This window comes from Mycteria americana, chromosome 2 (assembly GCF_035582795.1).
Source record: "Mycteria americana isolate JAX WOST 10 ecotype Jacksonville Zoo and Gardens chromosome 2, USCA_MyAme_1.0, whole genome shotgun sequence".
Lineage (NCBI taxonomy): Eukaryota > Metazoa > Chordata > Aves > Ciconiiformes > Ciconiidae > Mycteria > Mycteria americana.
This window is the reverse complement of record NC_134366.1, coordinates 95,453,544-95,475,725: the sequence shown is the minus strand read 5'-3', so window position 1 is coordinate 95,475,725 and position 22,182 is coordinate 95,453,544. Positions and strand designations below refer to the sequence as shown.

Here is a 22,182-nt window from a genome sequence, read left to right as displayed (position 1 = left end):
CAGCAGTAATCGTGGAGTAGGAGTGTCTGGATTGAAATCGTAAGAAATCCTTGAAGTGGGGGGAAAGGAGAGGTTTTGGGGTTTTTTAATAGATGCTCTATTTTTGGCTGTTCTGTGAATGCTTCCCGTAACAGCTGTGCAGAGTGATGGAAGACTTGTTTCCTGTCTTCCCTAGCTGTAAACCAGTTCTGTTCTAAACTTAATAACATACAGTGTAGCAACGTTATCCTGTTACTAGTTGCTTTTATACATTGAAGGTAAAATATTAACCTCTGACTTTTCTCAGTGCAACACAAATTGATACTTTGCAATTAGGAAGCAAAAAAAATATTGCTCTTGTATTTTAATATTGAGTTGTTTAAACATGTTTCTAAATAACAGTTCAATCACTAAAACTTTTGTAAATACAAAATCTTTGTCAGAGTCTTCAAAGCCTTGGAGAGAAATAACATATAATTGATTATATGTTTGGTTTGCCATATATAAGTATGTGTATTAAGATATTCCACGTGTATATCACTGCCTTTGATCAACTGAGTTTACTGTGTTGAACGCAAACTTAGTTTCTATCTTTAAGAATTTATATCCAGGTTCTGTTGGTTGAGCAATAAAAAAGGCTTTTGACCATATTGGACATTAAAAGTTGGTGTGAAAGAGGCTTCTATGAGGCTTATTTTAGATGTGTGTTGCTTAGTTTTTCTGATTAATAAATAAAATTAACTTTCTTATCTTCACAGATGCTTGGACTTGATGGATCTCTGGTTTTTTTAGTAAGTGAAATCCTGCATTTCAAGAATTTCTGCAGAAGGCTTTTTTTAAAGTAAACTATATTTTTTAAAATTACATCATGCTATTTGAAGTCCCTATTTTCATATGATATATTCTTTAAAGAGACTTTCGTATGATGTCATGGTCAAGCAAACTGTCTTTTTTAGGAGTTTCACAGAGTGGGGGGGGTGTGTGTGTGTGTGGCATAAAAGTGGAATTTCATAAAAGACGTAGGTAACTTTGGATCACGTATTCCACTGAAAATAAAAATTAGACCCTTTGAAAAAGTATACATTGAAAATACATATCTGTTCTAGCCTTAAGTTTTGCTCTTTGTTGTGATTAAAATAGCATCCTCATTCAGATTTCTCTGATTTGCCCTAACATGACCAGAACACCACTAGTGAATTTTCAGTGTAGACTAGATTTTAAAATTTAAGATCTTCAGTTATGTTTCTTGACTTTATTTGGGTGGTTTTTTGTTCCTCCCTAGAATTTTTCCCCTTTTGAATATTATTTTAATTGATATCAGTATCAAATCATTTTTTAAAATCTTCACAATAGTCAAGTCTGTCTTGTGGAGCATATATCTTTTAAATTGGTTCCAAAAATCTTTGATTACAATAATTTAGCAAAGCACTCCTAAAAAGGCCATTGGCTTTTTAACACTTGTCTGTGGGTGAACCGGTGTTGATCATCTCCCTGACAAACTCTTACATATATATTGCATATCTTCAAGTAAACTATAACAAAGCCCTCTCTCTGCTGCCCATCCTACCTGACTGTTGGAGATGTCTAGCTCTGACTTCAGGGTCAGGGGAGAGAGAGTGCAAAGAGTCAGTGGTAGCAAAACTTTAACCCATCACAGCTACATTGATGGGTATCATCTGCCAGATCACTTATTTTTAAAAAGAGAAGTCATATATATTTTAAAGGGAAAAAAGATCTGTGCTCTCTTCCAGCAGTATAAATTTTACTTTATTTAATGTGTGAAAGAAATATAATTCTTAAATACAAATGTGTTTATTAGATACTGTAGTGGATAAATGTCTCATGTCTGAAATAAAATGTCGCATATTTTAATGTAATGTCTCATTTAAAATAAGGTAGCTTATGTCATTAGTGATTGATCTTAAACAGTAATATCAAAAGAATTAAAATTCCAGTGTATTCATGGCTGAGTTCACATCTTAGCTAAAAGTAATATTAAAAAATAGAGACGTGCGGTCATTTCTAGATTGAGAGCTGTCAATTTTGTTAACGAGTTTCTTGTGACAAAGTCTAATTGTTAAAAGTTCAGATGAAAATTTTCTCATTTATAAAACAAATATCCACATACATTTCATGTAGTTGTTTTTTAAGGGTGGAACTATTTATTGATTTTAAAATAAAAGCTTATTTTTACAAAATAAGAGTGTTAAAGCAAATACAAGTGCTCTTATCTAGGTAAATGTCCATGAATGTAAACAGATGCTTTCATAATCTGTCCTGCATGTTTTGGTCTTTGTGTTAGAGCAAATTTCTTGGCTCTAACATGAGATATGCAAGTTGTAGTAATAATAGGCAGTTGAAATAAGAAGTTTAGATACAAAAGTAAAGTCACTAATTTAAATGACTGTTTCCTTGTCGTCTTCCTCCCTTCTTCCCCTATACTCCTCACAGGAACATGTCTTTTGGGTGGTATCTTTAAATACATTGTTCATACTTGTGTTTGGTAAGTATCATTTGCTCTTAGGTTTTAAAAAGATCCTTCTTTGTGAAGTGATAATGCAGGTTAATTTTAAGGCTGTTCTCTCAGAGTAAGTGAAGTTGTGACGTCTAAAAATGGAACCACAAACAAAGCTGGGAATATGAATAATAAATCTTTTTTGCTTCTGGTTTTGTCATTTTAATTCCTTTAAGTGAATAGGTTTAAAATAGGAAATCTACTAAAAGCTTAATGATGTCAACCGAAGCACAGAAAATAATATTTGTTTGGAATACTGTTAAATTAAAGGAGGAACCTCCTGGAATTTAATTTATGAGCAAATGCAGTACTTCTAGGAATGGCTATGATATTTTTTTTTCTCCTTACAGTTTTTGCTAGATACAGTTAAATCACTTTTTCCATCAAGAATCCATTTTTGGAGCTCAAAATTAGGAGGGAGGGGGCCATGCAAGAATGTAGCTGACTGTGCAGAGTTGCCAAATATACTTTTGTGTCCAAAATTACTATGGAAGAACTTGCCTTAGTTCATACAACTTAGACTGACTTAAATTTTAGAAAATAGTAAATTCTAATAAGTAGTGTATTTTACTTTATTTTCCTTTCTCCTTCCTGTAGATGCGGAAGCTGAACTGCAATCTTAAATGTTTGCAAGACTCTTTCTATTTCTAGTACAAGATAGGAATATTTCTGTGCTCTGATTCCATGTATAGTTAGTGCTAGGAAAATATCTTGGACATAAACTTGTCACAGCTTAAAAAAATACATAATAATAATAAAAAAATCCCCAAACTGTAGGTGTAGATTTCTCAGTCATTTGAACCCTAAAAGAAATGGGTAAAATTCCTGCCTTATTGTAAATAGCAGTAAGCTCCCCCTTGAGAGCTTCTGGAATTCCTATTTTATATTTACAGCTTAAAATATGTAGGGTAAATTTGCATTTCCACTCTGGCTTTACTGCAGAAAGGAGGGTAACAAATTTAGAATTTTTTTTTTTTTTTAAGACCCTCCTGAGAGGTATTAGACAGTGACTCAGATTCTTACTTTTTTTTTTTTTTGGTACCTTACACCTGTTGAATGACATGGAAGAATAACAGCTCTTCCCTGTGCTTCAATTTTGCCTGTTTCACTGCTAACAGCTTTTGGATTATCATGCTCGAGCTCGTTAGTGTTGTTAATTTGACACAACTGTGCAGAAGCAGCAGCATTTTAGTGACAAGATAGAGCATTTTATACGCTTGAAGAGACACTGGACACAAAATTTCACTTGCTCTGAATTAGCAGTTTAGAAAGGGATTGGTTATGTTGTTTCAGGTTTTTTTTGAGTGGTCTTTCTTGGCAGAAGAGTTTGAGCTTTAAAAACTGAAGTCATACTGTAGATAAGAAATTTTTGCTGGCAAAGTAAAGCTCAGAATACTGAACCAGTGATTTGAGCATCTAGTTACTGAAACAAATCAGTAGATCAAAAGAAAATAAAAAGAATTGTCATGTATAATTAATTCACAAAAAACTATAACTGTTCTCTTAAGAGTTGGAAAATACTTGAATTATTTCTTTCTGATAATTAGTCTATTTTAATCTGTAGTTATCAGAAGTTAATTAGGTTCTTTAGGTGCTGTAAAATGTAGGCTTTTTTAATAAGTAGATAATAACTATGAAATTTCTAAATCCTTGATTTAAATGCAATAAGTGAATAATAAGAATAATTAATAAGGTTGTCATATAAGTGTGTTTTCAGTACCTCTAAGTGTGCTTTAGCAAGTGGGAAACTGACAAGTAGAGAAGAGAAGGGGAATGACTTTCCCAAGCAAGCGAGCAGATGTTGGAATTTAATTTGTGCCTCTCAAGCCTATTTTTAGTATCTATCCCACTAAGTAATAGTGCCTAATTTACAACTGCCAAATCTCTAGTTACTCGTTATTACAGTCCTGGTGAGTTCAAATGTCACAGGAGGTACTTTCTGGAAGATAAAACAGAAGGAAGGCATTTGGAACCTTAATGACTGGTCCAGAAATTCTCCTATGATGTTCTCTTGGACATGTTAATTAAGTTCAACTTAATTCATATTTTCTATAGCTCATTTTAGTACTCGCAGAGGAGTTTGTACTCCTTCATGCTTTTAATAAAAAGGGATCTATTAGTAATTCTCTTTTAAGGAAAGTTATTTAAAAAACATTATACACTGTGCACTATAATCTCATAAAACACTGTCAAAAAGATACGACTTTTAAGTCATGAGTCTGATCTGATGTCTATAGGAGTTGAGTGTGATTCCTCCCCCCCCCCCCCCCCCCCCTTTCACTTTTCTTTCTCTTGTTCTTACTGGGGAAGAAGAGCTCAAGTTGTCCCTTTATCTTTTTTGCTATTCCCAGTAACTGCTGATTTCTCCAAAAGGGACATAAATTAAAACTTTCTGATCATTGATTAGGGTAATACAAGTCCTGCTAAATCTGTTCCCAGTTTTTTTTTACATATTGGTTATATGGAAATGAGGAGGAGATGGAAAATCATCAGACTTTTCATTTGAGGGTATGTTTAGTCTACAGTAGTCTCCAGAGTGGATTATCATGATATAGTGAAGGTAATATAGGTGAAAATAAAAGCTTGCAGTTACTGCAGCCCCTTTACTTCCTCTTGACCCCCTCTACACCTGTAGGAAAGTGATGTTGAATTCTGTAGTCCTTTGTAGCTTGCTTAGAAGACCACGGAGTGAGCTAAAACAGCTGTTTGATCCTGTTGCAAATACACAGGTGTCCAAAAATGGAGAAAGTGCTGTGTTTTTTAATTCATTCCCCCTGAGACCTCAGAATTGGCAAGAGTGAGTTCTCAGGAATGATGGCAGTTCTTAGTACATTAATTCAAAGTAAAAGACTTCTCAGTTGCTCCTCATCCCTTCACTGGAGCATTGTCTTTCTCTCCCTCATCTTCTCTTCCCTTTGCAAATTGCTGCAGGGCTTGCATTTTTCACAGTATTCTGAAGAATTAAAGCACTAAAACCAAAACCTTGCTAAAGCAAGTCCCATCTGACCAAGATGTAAAATGGCTACTTAAGTGCTTGGGAAAGAGTGAATATATAGAACAGGTTCCTACAGCAGTCTGTGAGACCAATACCACCCTAGTATGTAAGACTGAGAAATTGAATTAATTTACACACAGCAAGATGAACTAAGAAGGAAAAGACTGTCCTCTTATTCTGTGTAGTTTTATATTGTTTGTAGTCTTTCAGTGTGAATTCTGATCTGATTTTCAGTGTTTGTAAAATTACAGAAATAGAATACTTGCAAATATTTGTACAGAAAGTAAATTTTTAGTTGTTTTCACAAAATTGATGAGAAGTCGAATAATTACGATGTTACAATACATATCCTGCAAATAAGGCTCCATTTAGCAGTTTTCATGGTCTTTTTTTTTTCCCCTTCTTTCTGCTTATATTATGCAGCATTTTGTCCGTATCACATTGGTCACTTCTCCATTGTTGGCCTGGGCTTTGAGGAGTATGTAAGTACTGTTTTATAATTTCAAAATTAAGAAACTGCCACTGTTTATTTAATAACAATATTTTTGTAGCATCCTTCCACTTTTATTTGTGATTGCAAAAGGAACCTGGAGCGTGTCTCATTTTTTTTCTCCTCAAACCTTTTTTAATCTATGATGAAAAAATGTTCTCTCACTTTTTCCCACTTCCTCCATTATTTACATTTTAAGTGAGGTTTCCTCCTTTTACAAAAAAATGCATACATTTTTGGGGTTTTTTTAACAGCATCTTGTTCCTCGTGTACATTTTTAATTTGTGTACCGAGTAATTTTCATAGTTGATGATAATAGGTAGTGAAAGCTAGGAGGTAGTGAGGTAGTGCAAGGTGACACTTTGTTTCATATATAGAGGTTATTTCATGTTTGAAGAAAGTAGTTGTTAGACTTTTCCAGTAAATGTAAACATTTTCTACTCTTGATGGAGATACCAAAAAAGTAGGAGATTATTAAAATATGTAAAAACTAAAGAAACTTGTCATTCTTCTTGAAGAGTTGAAATTTGGAATTTAATTATATAAAAAGGAGATGTAACCTTTTAAGAGACTGATAAACTTTTCCTTTTTTTCCCCTCCGTTCCAGGTTCAAGCATCTCACTTTGAAGGCCTGATTACAACTATAGTCGGATATGTTCTGCTAGCAGTGACTCTCATTGTTTGTCATGTATCCTTTTGGCAGCAGTTGCCTGGCTCAGGTTTTACATGTAAATCATTTTTCTGTCTATATTTTGAGGAGGCACAGACATGATGCAGATGCAATTAATTTAACATTTTGCTGTGCTCTTTTGGTGAAATTAGAAGAAAAGGTCTCTTCTGTTCTCTTGGATGTTTAAAAGTTGTCAACGTGACTGCATTCTTCAGAACACTTGCACGTGTTTACCAACACAAAATCATAGGCTTTTATGCTTGCTTGAAGGCCTCCAACTAAATTTTGAAGGTCTGTCTAAGAAGATGAGTGTAGAACCATTGTGTTTTACTCACTGTCCTTACACTATTGCTGTGGGCTATGTAGTTGCAGCAGAAAGAGAAATGGGATTATGAAAATACGTAGGGTATGATGGGAAATTTATTCGCATCGTTTTGATCCTGCCAGATTTTGAGAGTGTGGATTGTTTTAGTTTCTCTGGTATGTCTCTGAACCACTGAGAGTTTGCAGCAAGGATTTCTTTCAGGTGATAACCCTCATTATTACAGAGAAGATTAAGTAATGGTGGAGTCCTGAAAGCTAGAAGGATTTGGTCGCAAGTAAAAAGTCTGCATCCTAGCTGCATGTTTTTAAAGGGACTACACCAACTTCAATTTGAAAGAATAAACATTTTTTAGCAGTTTTCTGTTCAAGAGTACACAAAGCTAACATCGACTTTAGACCGCGCTATACCAATGTGCAGTGCAAATGTGGTAAAACAGTTGATTGGCATGTCTGTGTTTTGCCTCCTAAAACAAAACAAAACAACCCCCCAAACTGTAATATGCATCCAGCTTTTCTTGGAAAAAGTGAGAATTTGTTTCAGACTGCATGAAAAGGAAAGCTACCATTTAAGATAGGCCTTCAGTTTTGAAACTTGCTTACTTGTGGCAGACATTTTCAAAGGCAAGTGTTTATTTCTTGAGAAAACTTTTGGATGCTTACTTTAAGAAAGGTGTTTTACTTATTTATTTTTTGATTTATTTTAGATACATGTTTTGGGGGGTTATCCAGTACATTAGATTGTGAGTTCCAGAGTCACAGCCAATTTTGAAAATAAAGCCCTGATAAAATACATACTTCCTATTTAATTTTTGTCTCATAAAATTTGCTGTTGCTAAAAGCCACATAATATAGTGTTTCATATTAAACTATGTTAAAGTATTTTTCAGTACTATTTTCTTGACAAAACTATTCAGGGTTTGGCAGCACTTGTTAAGTTCCAGCGATCACGTCGTTTATTAGGAGTTTGCTATATTGTTGTCAAGGTAATCCTATTTTTTTGTGTGTAGCAAAAATCCCTCTCAATTTAAGCTTACGTTATAATTTTCTTAGCAATTTCTGATGAACTAGTGAGATGTTCTTTTCTCCTTTTTTTCCTAAAGGTTTCCTTGTTAGTAGTGGTTGAAATTGGTGTGTTTCCTCTCATCTGTGGCTGGTGGCTGGATATATGCTCTTTGGTAAGAATGGAAATAAATGGGATAAAATCTTTTTTAACGGTGTTTTATGTTTAAAGGAAAAGTTCTGATGAAAAGAGAGTTGATACGAGTTTGACAGCACTCTTCTGCTTTTATAAACACAGTGGTTCCAGAGGGGAAGGGTTTTTTAGGTACTGCTTAATGCTAATTTTGTTTTTCTTTGTTACTAAATACAAATTAACATGCTATTATTAAAATAGTAAGATCCTAATCCTTTTTACTGCATTTACAAGACCACTGTGATAATGAACTTACTTACAGGCAAACTTGTGTACTGAATAAACTTCTTTATGTAGCCATCTTATGTGAAATCGTAATGACTTCATATTTTAATAATTGTCCAAACCCTTTCTGGTTTGAACAAGATACATGCTGTGTTTGCTTGGAATTGAGAAGGACAGTTTTTCTGTCCTGAAAAAAAAAAATTAATTTATTAATTTCAAATGGAGAAAATTAATTTCTTCTAGCCTTAGTAGAAATAGAATTATACTTAAGGGAATACGTATTTGCTTCCATCACCGTGACACTTTGCTTGAACTGATTTATAACTTCTGTAGTGTATGTTAGTGTAGTGTTTGGGTTGACTTCTTTCTGTCAGAAGAAAGAAACTGATCAGAAATTGATCTTTATTTGCTGTTTTTATTGTCAGTTATTCCCTTTTTTCCTGAATTAAATGCTATAATTATTTATGTGTTAGCATGAGGCAGACATTTAAATTAAATGCCTAGTAGTATATATGAACTAGGGTAAACAAAATGAATAACTGTGGGAGGTTTGCCAAACTGTATTCATATTTGTTTACTACTTGCCTTCTAGGAGATGTTTGATGCCACTTTGAAAGACAGAGAATTGAGCTTTCAGTCTGCCCCAGGTACCACAATGTTTCTGCACTGGTTAGTTGGAATGGTTTACGTCTTTTATTTTGCATCCTTCATTCTTTTACTGAGAGAGGTAAGTCTATAAGAACAAGATTGGTATGTAACATAGTTAGAGAACCTTGCATTTGTGAACTGTTAAATCTTTCACATGTGGGTATTGCTGCTAGTGTGTTTTGTGTGTGTATATTGGATTTCAGCCTTACGTAAAAAGGGCCACACTGGTACTTACTGCAGTGGAAAATGATGACTTAGAGTATATTTTACTTAGAGATTTTTAGTTTACAAAGAGTCCTTACACATGGGTGTTGCCTTCAGATGAATCTAAATACATTTCAGTTGTTTAAGATTGATTAATACTTGAAAATTAAGCTTGTAATTGGTTATTGCTTCTCTACTTCTCTATGATAATGCTTCCTTTGTTCTATTTCTGTACCATTTCGTTGAACCTTGTTCAACAAATACCCCTATTATGTTTAAAACTTACTTGCTGCAGTAGTGTTATCCAAGATGAAAAACAAAGAATACAAAGATAACTTTCTCTTCATATATTGTTTTTTGTTTCCTACTTCAGGTATTGAGACCTGGTGTCTTATGGTTTCTCAGGAATTTGAATGATCCAGACTTTAATCCTGTGCAGGAAATGATTCACTTGCCCATTTATAGACATCTCAGGAGGTTTATCTTATCAGTGGTAAGGACTTTTGAGAAAATTTCTTTATTTGGAAAGAACATTTCATACATTAGCTCCCATGTATGCTACTGCATATTTAAGGAAAAACATTTTCACCATGAAGGTGATTAAACACTGGAACAGGTTGCCAACAGAATCTACGTCTTTTGAGATACTCAAAACTCAACTGGATAAGGTTCTGAGAAGCCTGATGTAACTAGGTCTGCTCAGAGCAGGGGGTGGGGTAGTTTACCTCTAGAGGTCCTTTCCAAAACAATTTTTTCTGTGATATCTTCTCCTTATGCCAAATCACAGGAAATGTTTGCATATTCAGACAACAAGTGTTTATTATTATGGATATTATAAATCACATAACTCTTTCATGATGCTCTTAGTTATTGCAGTAAACATTGTGTGTCCAATTCAGTGAAAGTAGTGCAGCAGGGGTAGAGTAACTTTCTAGTTAAGTTTTGGATTGGATGATGCTGCTTTAGCCAGTGGTGTCTGTTTCCAGATTATCATTGTAAGATATTGAAAACAATGAAAGTTTTTTTCCTTTTGCTTGTTTGTCTGAAGTTCGCCTAGCATGCAGTAAGGGAAGGGTCTTGGGCTGTCTCTGACATAAATGTCATGTCAACTGTGAAAACCGATATACCAGAAACATTATTATTTGATGTACTGTATTAATACACCTAAAGTGCTTTCATCAGTGAAAGCTCATAGAGGGATCTTAGTTCTATTAGAGAGCACTTCAGTACACAAGAGGATCTGACCTGTCCACATTTCAGAGTGTTTTCGCCTTAATCATAATGCTTTAGCTGCCTGAAACTTTGTGGCACAGCAAGTGGCCCAAATATAAGCAAAGATCTGCTTGTTACTAAAGGTCTTAGAGGTATGTTCTCAGACTGTGTTGGAACTGGCGGTTACTCGAACTTCACCTTTTGGTTTGCTTAGCTAATTAATTCAGAACTTCTACCAGCCTCATGCTAGAATATGGGACCCAGAATGGCGATCATTTGCAGCTTACCATTTCAAAAAACAAGTCATACTTTTCCAATTGTGTTTCTTTCTCAATATTTTTAAGAAATTTCTTGTGCAGAACATAAACTATTAAGTTTCAAGAAAAATGGGATTTGATTTTTCTTTTTTACACAGTTAAACACAATTTTTTTGCATTTTTAGTCTCTAGTGGTGCATTTATATGAAGTGTAAGAATGTGTTTAAAATGTACTTGATTTTTAATCTGGTTCCTTAAGGAAACAGGATTTATAAAAGTGCGTGGTCTTCATGCACCCGATCTCCCCTACTAAATTTTGATCTTCCAGCCAATTTAAAATGTGAGGAAATAGACACTGAAAGATCTTTTGAGGCTTCTACAAGTTTCTTGAAAAATCAGCCACTAAGTAAAGAGAGGAATCCAAAATTAGTAATCCCAGTGCTGGGGGAGGGAGAAGAAGGTAGAACTGTCTGACATCCTAACTGTGAGCTGGCCAGTCAGCGCTTATTCAGCCGCAGTCCTATTTGGCGGGGGCATCATAGCGTACTGGTCTGCCTGGGATGGAGTTGATTTTCCTCATAGCAGCCTGTGTCCTTCTGCACTTTGGATTAGTGACTGAAACAGTGTTGCTAACACACAAGTGTTTTGGCTAGGGCTGAACAGTGCTTGCACAGCATCAAGGCTTTTCTTCTTTCCTGCTCTGCCCTGCTCCCTCACCCCTCCAGTAAATAAGCTGGAGATTGAGAGGGGGGAATACCTGGGACAGCTGACCCAAACTCACCAAAGGGGTATTTCATACCATATGACAGCGTGCTCAGCAGTAAAAGCTGTGGGAAAGGAGGAGGAAGGGGGGATGTTCATGGTTATGGTGTTTGTCTTCCTGAGGAACTGTTAACACGTGCTGAGGTCGCTAATCATCTGTCTGCTGATGGGAAGTAGTGACAGAATTCCTCTTTTTGTTTTGCTTGTGCACGCAGCTTTTGCTTTCTCTATTAAACTATCATTATCTCAATCCATGAATCTTCTTGCCTTCCTTCTGTGTTCTCCCTATTCAAATGGAGAGCAGAATAAGCGAGCAGCTGGGTAGATGTTTGGCTGTTAGCCTGGGCTAACCCACCACATAGAGGAAACATGTCAGAGAGATGGGTGAGAAGCTAAGTTTGATTGGTTCTGCTATTCGGACTAACTTGTTTAACTTCCTTGTTGCAGATTGTCTTTGGATCAATTGTACTGCTCATGCTCTGGCTTCCTATACGCATTATTAAGTATCTCCTGCCTAACTTTCTTCCATATAATGTTATGCTCTACAGGTAAGCACTTAATTTTAAAAAGATGTTGTTTTCAGTCTCCCTATAACTAGAAAAATGTGTATTTGCGCTCTTTGAGCATTAATGTGACAGTTTGGTATGTTTTGTTTTCAATTAATCTAAACTTAATTGTTCTAGAAAAGTAAAAAGATAAAGGATGTGGATACATCCTAAAATTTGTCAAATAAAAAGCTACTAAGAAAAATAAAAGGCATTTTGTATTACTTCCATAATGGTAACTATTTGGTTTTTATATGCTTTCAAAACACTTTCCACTTCAACTTTTTGATAGTGAAGTTGCTGCCATGTTTGTTTTTCACATTTATTCCTGATTATCATTGCTTCAAGAATAAAAGAATATCTGTAACTGCATTTTGTTTTAATGATAGCAGTCTCTTTCTGTTTCTAAATAATAACTGAAACAGCAATGATAGAAGCAAATAGAAGAGCAAATTGTATTCTCTGATATAATCTTTCTCAACATTTTTTCTTAAATTTCTTGTGCGCCTAAGTGCCTAAACACTCATGAACTCTTAACCTGTGCTCAGAGTAGTAGTATATAAGGAAAAATGTCTGCAAAAACCTAAGCATTGTTCCTGTTGGCATCCAATATATTTTTTTATTGTGGTGGTGTTAATATAATTCAGTGTTAAAAGATTACTATTGGAATGTTCCTTATGTTTGACTTCCTGCTCTTCCCGTTGTTTCTAGTGATGCTCCAGTAAGTGAACTTTCCCTAGAGCTCCTTTTGCTTCAGGTGGTGCTTCCAGCTTTGCTAGAACAAGGACATACAAGACAGTGGTTGAAAGGTCTTGTACGAGCATGGACTGTTACTGCTGGATACTTGCTGTAAGTACAGAAAACCAAGTCAACTACAACCATTGTGTCCAGCTTAGCCTTTTAACATGAAAGCAGCATGCTTTCAAGAGAGTTATCCCAACAAATAGCTTTAATAGCTATTTTACAGATAAATATGTGATGAAAAACTTCTATAGTGATTTCCTATGGAAGTACCTTCTTCGAAGCAGTAGTTGTACCTACTTCTGGACTAGTGTTTGACAAGTAATTCTTTTGGTACGCTATTACAGCATTTGTTTAGTAACATCTATAAAAGTATGACTAACAGCTTGTTAACTTCCTATTATATGGAAAAATTAGACGTAAATGCTCAGCAGAGCATTTCCATGAGTCATGCAAGTAAAATTCATGTGTACATCCTGCATTTCTTACTATAAGAAGGAAAAAAAACCAGGAAAAATTATTTAGAACATGAAGCTGAAGAAGTGAATACCTTTAAATTGGGGATTTTAAAGTTGAAAGTTCAGTCTTTAAAGAAGTATAAAACTTGTATCTTTGTATAATCATTTACTTTTGCTGACAAAGTGAGGTTCTTTAACGTGAAGCAAAGCGAGGTCTCAAAGTGACTGCCAGGCAGAGTTCTAGCACATGAAGTTATTTTTTAGTTCATATCTTGTTTGCTAAATTAGTCAAGAAAAAATTAAGGTTGATTTTTGTTTCTATAAAGTTTTGAATTTAACTTCAAAGTATATTGACATTCTCCCACCGTGTCTTGCTCATTGTGGATCATACCAATGCAGCACTATTAGGATGAAGACTTACTCTTTGCTAAGTTATGTCTGAGACTCTGAAAAAATGAATGAAAGACTTTTTTTCTTCCACTGCAATCCAAAATATTTATTTTAGCTTCTCATAAGTAAACTCTCCCCACCCCTGTTCTCTTAGTTTGCATTTTGGAAAGTTATTTTTTTAATTAATTTGTCTGTGTTTTGATAGTGTTTAAGTATGATGCAAGAAGAGAATTTCGGGGATGATGATAGAAATGGCTTTCCTTTCTCCACTGTTGCAGCTGTTAAGAACAATTGTGAAATATCTCTTCAGCAATTTTAGTTGAACAAAGATGAAAATCTTTTCCTCTGCTTTTCTTAAAAAGCAAACTGCTGTGAAAATGTTGTCTGACCATTGAATGACCATCTGGTCGTTGTCTGACCATTGACCGTTGTCTTGACCATCTGTTCTGACCATCTGTTCGTTGTCTGACCATTGAATATCTGCATGCATCTTACTGCTAATAAAAATACTGCTAAAGCTGAGGAAAATTAACTTCTAAATGTTCATATTGGGTTTTGGGGTTTTTTAATCAGACCAAAATATCTGTTTGCTAATGATGTATGCAGGAAATATCAACAGAATACTTTTTAAAGTAGATTGACTCTTTCTAGAATTGGTGGTGTTAGAAAGTTGTGAAGAAGTTTTGAGCAATTTAGAATCTTCTTGAAAGACTCTGCTTGACTCTGTACTTTTGAAAACATGTCTATAGCAATACAGTACTGTCCTTGTACAGTTTAGGTTTGAAGGCAGTTGTTTCCAATAGAGCTTAATAGCAGTAAAATAAAAGCTGTCAGTTGAGCTGCCTGCTTATACGAACCGAAATATCAATGCAGTTTTCCTTTTATATGCACAACAACTTTAACACCAGATGTTGTTTTTAAAGCAAACAGATAAGTGATCTTTATGGCTGTATTCCCACTGTTCTAATCTGCATCCACACTAGCATTTCTTTTCTAAATTCTGTGTTTAGGATGACATTGAGTACATTATCAGAAAATGGTTTATTTTACTTTATCAAGATTCTGCCAGTATTCCTGTATAAGTTTTGTACAACTTGTACTCATTCTGAGTAGGCCTGTCTTTCTGTAAGACTCTCATTCATATCAAACGGAACAAAACTGAAATTTTGATTGTTGCAGGGATCTCCATTCTTACCTGCTTGGTGACCAGGAGGAGAATGAAAACAATGCAAACCAGCAGCCTAACAACCAGCATGCTCGCAATAATAATGCCATTCCAGTTGTGGGAGAAGGTCTTCATGCAGCCCATCAAGCCATACTTCAACAAGGAGGACCTGTGGGTTTCCAGCCTTATCGTAGGCCTTTAAAATTCCCGCTCAGGGTAGGTATATCTAACGCATTAAGAGAAAAGGGAAAAGCATTTGAAAAATGGATATAATTTTTTTGTAAGAAAGATTTGGCCCACGTTATCGGAACTCAAGTGGTGGGTCATGTTGTTTTGTGTTTTCTACAGTTTGCATCTTTCTAAAAAGTAGACTTACAGTTATTCTCACATATAGCTTTCTTCAGCCTGTAACTTCAGACCTTCAATTACCATTTTATTTATAGATCCCATACATGTTGCTTATTAATTATTAGTTCACGTCTTATTTTCCTAACAGTTAGTAATGGAGAGAAATATAATAACCCCCCAGCAAACAGGTAGTTCAGGAGTGTCTCTAACAAGTCATGGCTTTCAAGAGGGCATACTTTGGTCTTGTAGCTGAAGTGTATCTTAAACTTTTTTGCTTTATTAAGGAATTAAATGGAGAAAGTCTGTTGTATCTATATTAAACACAGAAAGGTGTTATAATACTTGAAAGTTCTAAATCCCTACAATTAGAAAGGAAACGTTGTTGACAAATACTTAACTTTCTAGAATAATATATAGGTCAAAGTAGATAAATTGTTTGTTGTTACCAGAACTGAGTTAATCAAATATAAACTTAAACACAGCCCATTTACCATGGTTTCAGGTATAGCTCAAGAATGGAAGTAATGGCTAAAGTTAGAACAGTGTAGTATTGCTTCTGAAGTTTCCTTAAAATGCTGAATCTACCAGAATTCTCATAACAAAGTAGAAAATGAAGTGTGGTTTTTTGTTTCTTTTTTTCTTATAAATCTCAACCTAGTAGAACTGCAAGCGAATTTGAAAGTATTTTAGGATTTCACAACTGTGGAGCTTCTGGGTGTTTGAACTTGGGGCTTTTGCGGGGGGCAAAGTTAATTCCCTTCACTGCTGTTTCTACCCTCTAAAATGGCTCTCCACAGGAATGCGTGAGCTGTAGAGGAAATAGTGGGAGGAAGTAGCTCAGGGATGAAAAAGCCAGGGAAGCAGAACGAATGTGCCCCTCTCATAGCAGCTGCTGCTACCTCAGTTTGGTCATAACAGGAAGTCAAAGCATGCCCTGACTGAGACCAATTTAATCTAGCATAAATATGCATTTACTGCTGAAAGAAGTGGTGTGGGTCTTCTTTCTATGGCAGTTGCTCCTTTCTTCCCTTCTTAGCATGAATGCCTGTGCTAGAACATACACATGATGAGCCGGAACAGGAAACTGGTCCAGCTGAAAACTGAGGTAATATGCAGAAAGCCTCAGTTAGACACATTTGAAAGTTCAGATAAGACTTTATAGTGTTATTTTTAAAGAAAATATGGTACTTGTGACATTTTCACTTAGACTGAGTCAAGTTCTTATGAAGTTGCTGGGATGACTGACAGGTTAATTGAAATTAGTTCCCTGTTTGGCTGCTGAGGAGGTAAAGTGGATTCTCACTTACTGTTACCTGGCAATATATAACAACTGTAATATAGACATGCTGCTTTCAAGAAAGGGTGTGTTAACCTAGGGACTCATTAAATCCTTTCTAGAACTACCTTTGCATGGGTGGTTTTATTTTTGTGGATGCCTCTGGGTAAGGACATGTGCTGAAATCATCTCCCCCTCTCAAACCATTGCATAGTATAAGCTTTCAGTAATTTGGGGTGCTGACCTTGAACTAGTGATAATAACTGAGCAGTTTCATATTCAGCTGTCAAAGACTGTTTTTTCTGGTTTACTTACCTTTGTCTAGACATTTTAAGTTGTTCTTTGGAGAGTTCTACAGAATGTAGAAATAAAAAGAAAATCTGATTTAACGGAATTTCTTTCAGTTGTTTTCATCAAGAGATATGACAAGCACTTGCACAATCTCAAACACATGGTAGCTCACTGATAGGATTTTATGTCCCTGGTTTGACTTGTTTGAAACATTTAAATAATGAATCATTCAGGATCACTGCAGGTGCTTCAGTTGCAATTTTTGGTATACTGACCTTGGGTTCTACTTGGATAAGTTCATCTTACGAAAAATATGTCTCCTGCACAGACTTCCACTATGGAACAACACTGTATTTTAATTACTTTCTCAAATGGGATTTTAAGCACTTGAGAAGAAAAAACACAGTGTAAACATCTGATCTTTTCTATGCTTTCATTAAACTTTTTCATTTTAACCAAGTTGTAAGAACCTAGAAGAAGGTGGTTTATATTCAGATTTTATTATGTATGAATGTTTTCCACTAGAACTCACTTGTCATATCTGCGTGGATTGAGCAAGCAATAAGAACTGATCCTTCATGTTATTTCAGTTACAAATAAGCATGTAAAACTGAGGGTGATTTTTTTTTAATGTAATTAAATGCATTCTGTTAATCTCAAACAAAATTAAAAGATCGGATTTTTTAAAAAATTATTCTACATAAAAGCCTATGATCAGTTTTATCAGGCAATCTAGATAATTTTTCCAACTCATTCTTTTTTTTAAACAAAGGCTCTCTTGGGAGGACCTCCCAAAGCCTCTCCAGAACAAATGCTCATGTGCAGAATTCATTGGATTTTCCTGCTACTGCCTTGTCTTCCTTTAGCCTTCCTTTCATAATCCATAGTTGTCAGCAGAGCCTGCAAACTCTCTGGCAAGCTTTCTTATGAGGATTTTTAGATTTTATTACTTTACTGTTGATCTTTTAAAAAAAAAAAAAAAAAAGAAAGAAAAACCCTATCTGTAAAAATAAATTTATCATTACTTTTCATAGACTTGGTATGTTATTTGTAAAATCCCTTTTGGTTTGTCCTACTGTGGTGTTGAATTTCACTTACCAGAGTTCATCCATTTTCTGGGGTTTTTTGTGGGTTTTTTTGTTTGGGTTTTGTTTGTTTGGTTTTTTTTCCCTCCCCCTGCGGATTTATTTCCAACTTCTGGAAATATCTTCTGAAAGCCATTTTTATTTTACTGTTTACTGTGACAACTTTGGGGAGACTTTTTTTTAAGTCTTATGATTAGTAGCGTGAGTTTGTGCCAAACCTTCACTTCAGTATATCTAAACGCATCTCCTGTGAGCATTTTTCCTTTTGACTACTATTTTCAATATTCTTTTAATAAATGTCCTCATTTTAGCTAGTTTGCTTTTTTGAAATAATATTATTGTGGTGGATTTTGGAGAGAGGAGGGCTGTCCTTGCAACATCTTTGAGTCTGAATGTTGTGGTCACTGTCAGTGCTTCTTTTGTGACACGAGTGACTAGCTGCCTGTGCGTTGTTAGGTCCAAGTCAAGAGTTACTCTTCCTCTTCTACGTTCTCTTGCTCACTGACCCAAGAAGCAGCCGTGTATGGTGTTTAAAAGCTTCATATCAGCTTTAGTCCTTCAGGTGTTGTTTATTCCCACATGGACTGACTTTTCCCCAGCATTCCCTCAGTAACTATTTAGACAGTATTGGTCCCAAGCAAGTCACACCACGCGTCCCTCACCATTGAGAAGTTTTTTTGCCTGCAGTCCAGTTGCCAGGTACTCTGGTTTTCTTTCTGTCATTTGGGATCCCTAACCCTAAAGAGAGTATTCTGTGTGAAAAAGGGTATGTGGCTGTCACCTGGGTATTGTGGAATCATCCCTCTTCATGCAGGCTAGTGTCTACAAAATCACAAGATTTTCCTTCCTTTATGCAGTGCTGAAGATCCTAACCTAGAGATGAGACTGATCTGCATTGTCCCCAAAAGTCTCATCAAGGAAAATATGTTACAGATTTAACTTTCTCTTAGTAGTCTGTTATGACAAGGTGTTATTTTCCCATAGTAAGCTTGGTTGTTGTGTGGCTTTGATGATTAGTGAAGCAGAACTTCATAGCACAAGATGCTTGAGACATTCAAATATTCAAATAAGTCAAGTACATGAGAATTCTCTGATAAGATGTAAACCTGACTAAGGAGCCACCAGCTCTGCTGTCAGCTGCTGGTCACATAAACCTGAGGGCATCTGCAAGAACTTGCGCAGCAAGGTCTTCCTTATTACAAAACCACTGTCTTGCTTATCTGGCATACAGAGCTAGAAACCTAATTGAGAGTTGTTGTGCTGGTCAGCGCAGAAATAAAGAGATTATTTTTTTAATATACCATAACAAAGAACTTCAGTCATTCTGGATTCAAATGTTAATTTTTACTGTTGTGACAACTGATGCGAACTCTTAAAAGTAATACACAACACTGTAGGTGTGCTGCATGTACTGTGGATAGGTTTCTTATCGCTGATTTATTTACACAGTCAAACATCAGTTGGTATTTGAACATTCTAGTTTAGCTGCCTTTCTAGGATGATACCTCTTTTTATATGTTTTTTTGGCTTTGGTTAAGTAACTTTCTTTATAAACTGGGGATTTTTTCCTATTTCAGATATTTCTTTTGATTGTTTTCATGTGCATAACATTACTGATTGCGAGTCTTATCTGCCTTACCTTACCAGGTAAGTCTACTATTGTAAAACTGTGATTAAAACCAACTCAACATATTGCCATGCTCAACAATGGCAGATGTTTTGAAACCATTGTTTAAAGTTAAAAGGAGAAAGCATGGAAAATTATGTCTCGCTTCTAATGATACATCACCAAATTGTAATAGTCTAAAATCTAAATGATAGAGATAATACCTGTATTTAAATGACAGAGATTCCCACTTCCTTTGTTTTGTTGTAGAATAATTTTCTTTTAAGGGCAGGGCTCCAAGTGCTGACACAATCTCTGTAGTAATATTGAGAGAAAAAGAGAATTGATACTCTTGCACCTGCTTTACCATTTAGAGAAGGAAAATATATAGGTTGTTACCAGGTCTTCTACTTTAATTATATTTAATTAAAGAAGATTAAAGATACTGAAGGTATCATCATGACAGGTCACTAGGAGACTTTCAAGTGATATACATGCCACTTCCCAATTATGTATGAATAGGTATTTTAACCAAATCAAAAGCATTTTGTAGGGTGGTTTTTTAATAATTTGGAACAAATTAAGACATGTAAACTCATTTGAATTTTATAACCTGGCTACTGTAGTACCATGTCATTTTTACCTCCTTGTATTAATGATTTTAAAGTAAATAATATGTTGAGATCAGTTATGAATTTTGTGGTGGTTTTTATAGTAGTATATAAAATAATTCCACTATAATACTAGTGAATGGAAACACTATTAAAATAAAATGTAGCAAATGAGTCTCCCACTTTTGTCGGAGAGCTTCAGAAGCCCCATCAGTACGTCTTAAAAAATTCCATGAGGTAGTGAAATAACCCAAACATAGCTCATAAGATTTAAGTTCAAGCTTATGCTCTAATTCATTATTGCCTTTGCAGTTCTGAAGATTAGTGTTTAGGCTCTGAATAGTCCAGTATTCAGTGCTTTGTTTTGCCGTAGTTCAGATCACGTTGCTGGTGTAATGAAATTTTAGGAAAAAAAAAAAAAATTCTACATATGTATTTGGCATCACCTATAACTACTTACATAGTGCTTCACACATTTGTGCCTTATGGGTATAGTAGCAAAATACTGTTTTATGCTGAATACCATTTGTGCATTGGTATTTAACAATAAATTTGGTAAGTATTTTTTAATAGGCATCCTTCCTTAATACATCAAAAAGCATTACTCTATTTAACAGTGTTTGTGTTTTCAGTATTTGCTGGCCGATGGTTAATGTCATTTTGGACGGGGACTGCCAAAATCCATGAACTGTACACAGCTGCTTGTGGTCTTTATGTCTGTTGGCTAACTATCCGAGCAGTGACAGTGCTGGTTGCCTGGATGCCACAGGGTCGTAGAGTGATTTTTCAGAAGGTCAAAGAATGGTCTCTTATGGTGAGTCTTGAGAAAAAATTTTTACTGAATTACCAAAAAACTAGCTAACAAAACTTGTTGTTTTATTTCTGCTTGCAGGTTTTACTCTGTAGCGTATACTACATTTTCCTTTTCAGACCGTTTTGAAGCTTTTGCAGGTTACATTCCCATTGCATAGGGGTAGCTGTATTTTTGGAAGCCATTTAACACAATGTTAAGCAATCAGTGTAAATTTGCATATATATGTTTATAGATATGTGTATGTTTTTCTGTTTTCCTTTAAAAGCTAATATGTTGCATTATTATCCCATGTGATGTGTCCTCAAATACATTTACATTTTCGCATACACCTGGAAGCTTAACTATTACCGAGTTAGCAACTTGACATTATCAAATAAAATACTAGTAAAGCTGATAGATGATGATGAACGTGTCTCTACAAAGTAGCTTGATGCATATTTTCAGAAACATCTTTATGATTTGTCAGATCTTTGTGGTGTTCAAATTAATATTTTTAAGGAAAATTACCCTTTTTTATTACCAGGAGTTCAGATTCTCACCATGGCAACAAATTTATATCCCATGTTTTTGTTTTGGTTTTGAGGATTTCTGTAGATTTCTTGCCTAAGTGTAGTAATTTTAAACATTCATAGCACAAATGGTATCTTGTGGTGGACATGCTTGTGTGTTTATTGGACTATTATGGACAGAAGAGCAGTGTAAGTATGTATTTCATGTATTACCACGTTTCCCAAATATCTCATCCATCATTTTCATTTAGGAAATCTTAAGCTTGTTTAAGAAAATTCAGAGCTAAAATGTAATGCTCTACTTGTCCTTTGTCCCTTCTGCTGATCATGTTAATTAAGTCAGATTAGTTTTGTATCTGATTTTTGCATGATGCATGTAAATTAAGAGAATTCTAGAATAAAGAAAGATTCAAGCATGGTATTCTGAGTCTTTCATTTTTAAGTCAGAAATATTCCATAATGAGCAGATTTTTAAGGTTTGGTTTTCACTGGAGAAAAATCAGCAGTTTTGGAAAGATTCTTCTCTTAGTTTTCCGACATACAAGAATACTCAATGTAATGAAGTGCCATTGGATAGTATTCCGTACTGATAACAGTCAAAGGTGATTTTATGGTTTAAAACTATATGGACATCAGTAGGCACAGTCATGCCTTTTTCTGGAGGCGGCATGGAATAGGACCCAATCTTGAAAACTTGCATTGCAAAACTATGGACGTAATAAAAATTATTTCTAGGGGTGTTTATGTGTGAATTAAAGGTCTGTATAGGTTTTTTTTCTTCAGCTTTTATCTGTTTGTGTAGTTTAAGTTATGTTTTGAAGTTTAAACAAAAAGAATCCTCTGATAAACATATTAATTAGATGCCTTGGT

General features: G+C 35.0%; 1 protein-coding gene across 4 annotated transcripts in view; it reads left to right on the top strand.

The window, feature by feature from the left end:
• MARCHF6 (membrane associated ring-CH-type finger 6) overlaps positions 1-22,182 on the top strand; it is a 54,564-nt gene that overhangs the window by 24,752 nt on the left and 7,630 nt on the right. For 2 of the 4 annotated variants that reach the window (XM_075494046.1, XM_075494045.1), the window contains exons 9-21: positions 738-770; positions 2,431-2,482; positions 5,913-5,971; positions 6,587-6,667; positions 7,888-7,956; positions 8,074-8,148; positions 8,983-9,117; positions 9,616-9,735; positions 11,921-12,021; positions 12,730-12,867; positions 14,787-14,988; positions 19,350-19,419; positions 20,622-20,803. In XM_075494046.1, coding sequence (XP_075350161.1) covers positions 738-770; positions 2,431-2,482; positions 5,913-5,971; positions 6,587-6,667; positions 7,888-7,956; positions 8,074-8,148; positions 8,983-9,117; positions 9,616-9,735; positions 11,921-12,021; positions 12,730-12,867; positions 14,787-14,988; positions 19,350-19,419; positions 20,622-20,803 — 1,317 coding nt within the window. Of the gene's footprint in view, positions 1-737; positions 771-2,430; positions 2,483-5,912; positions 5,972-6,586; positions 6,668-7,887; positions 7,957-8,073; positions 8,149-8,982; positions 9,118-9,615; positions 9,736-11,920; positions 12,022-12,729; positions 12,868-14,786; positions 14,989-19,349; positions 19,420-20,606; positions 20,804-22,182 lie in introns of all 4 variants that reach the window. The other 2 variants (XM_075494043.1, XM_075494042.1) reach the window with 1 other exon arrangement.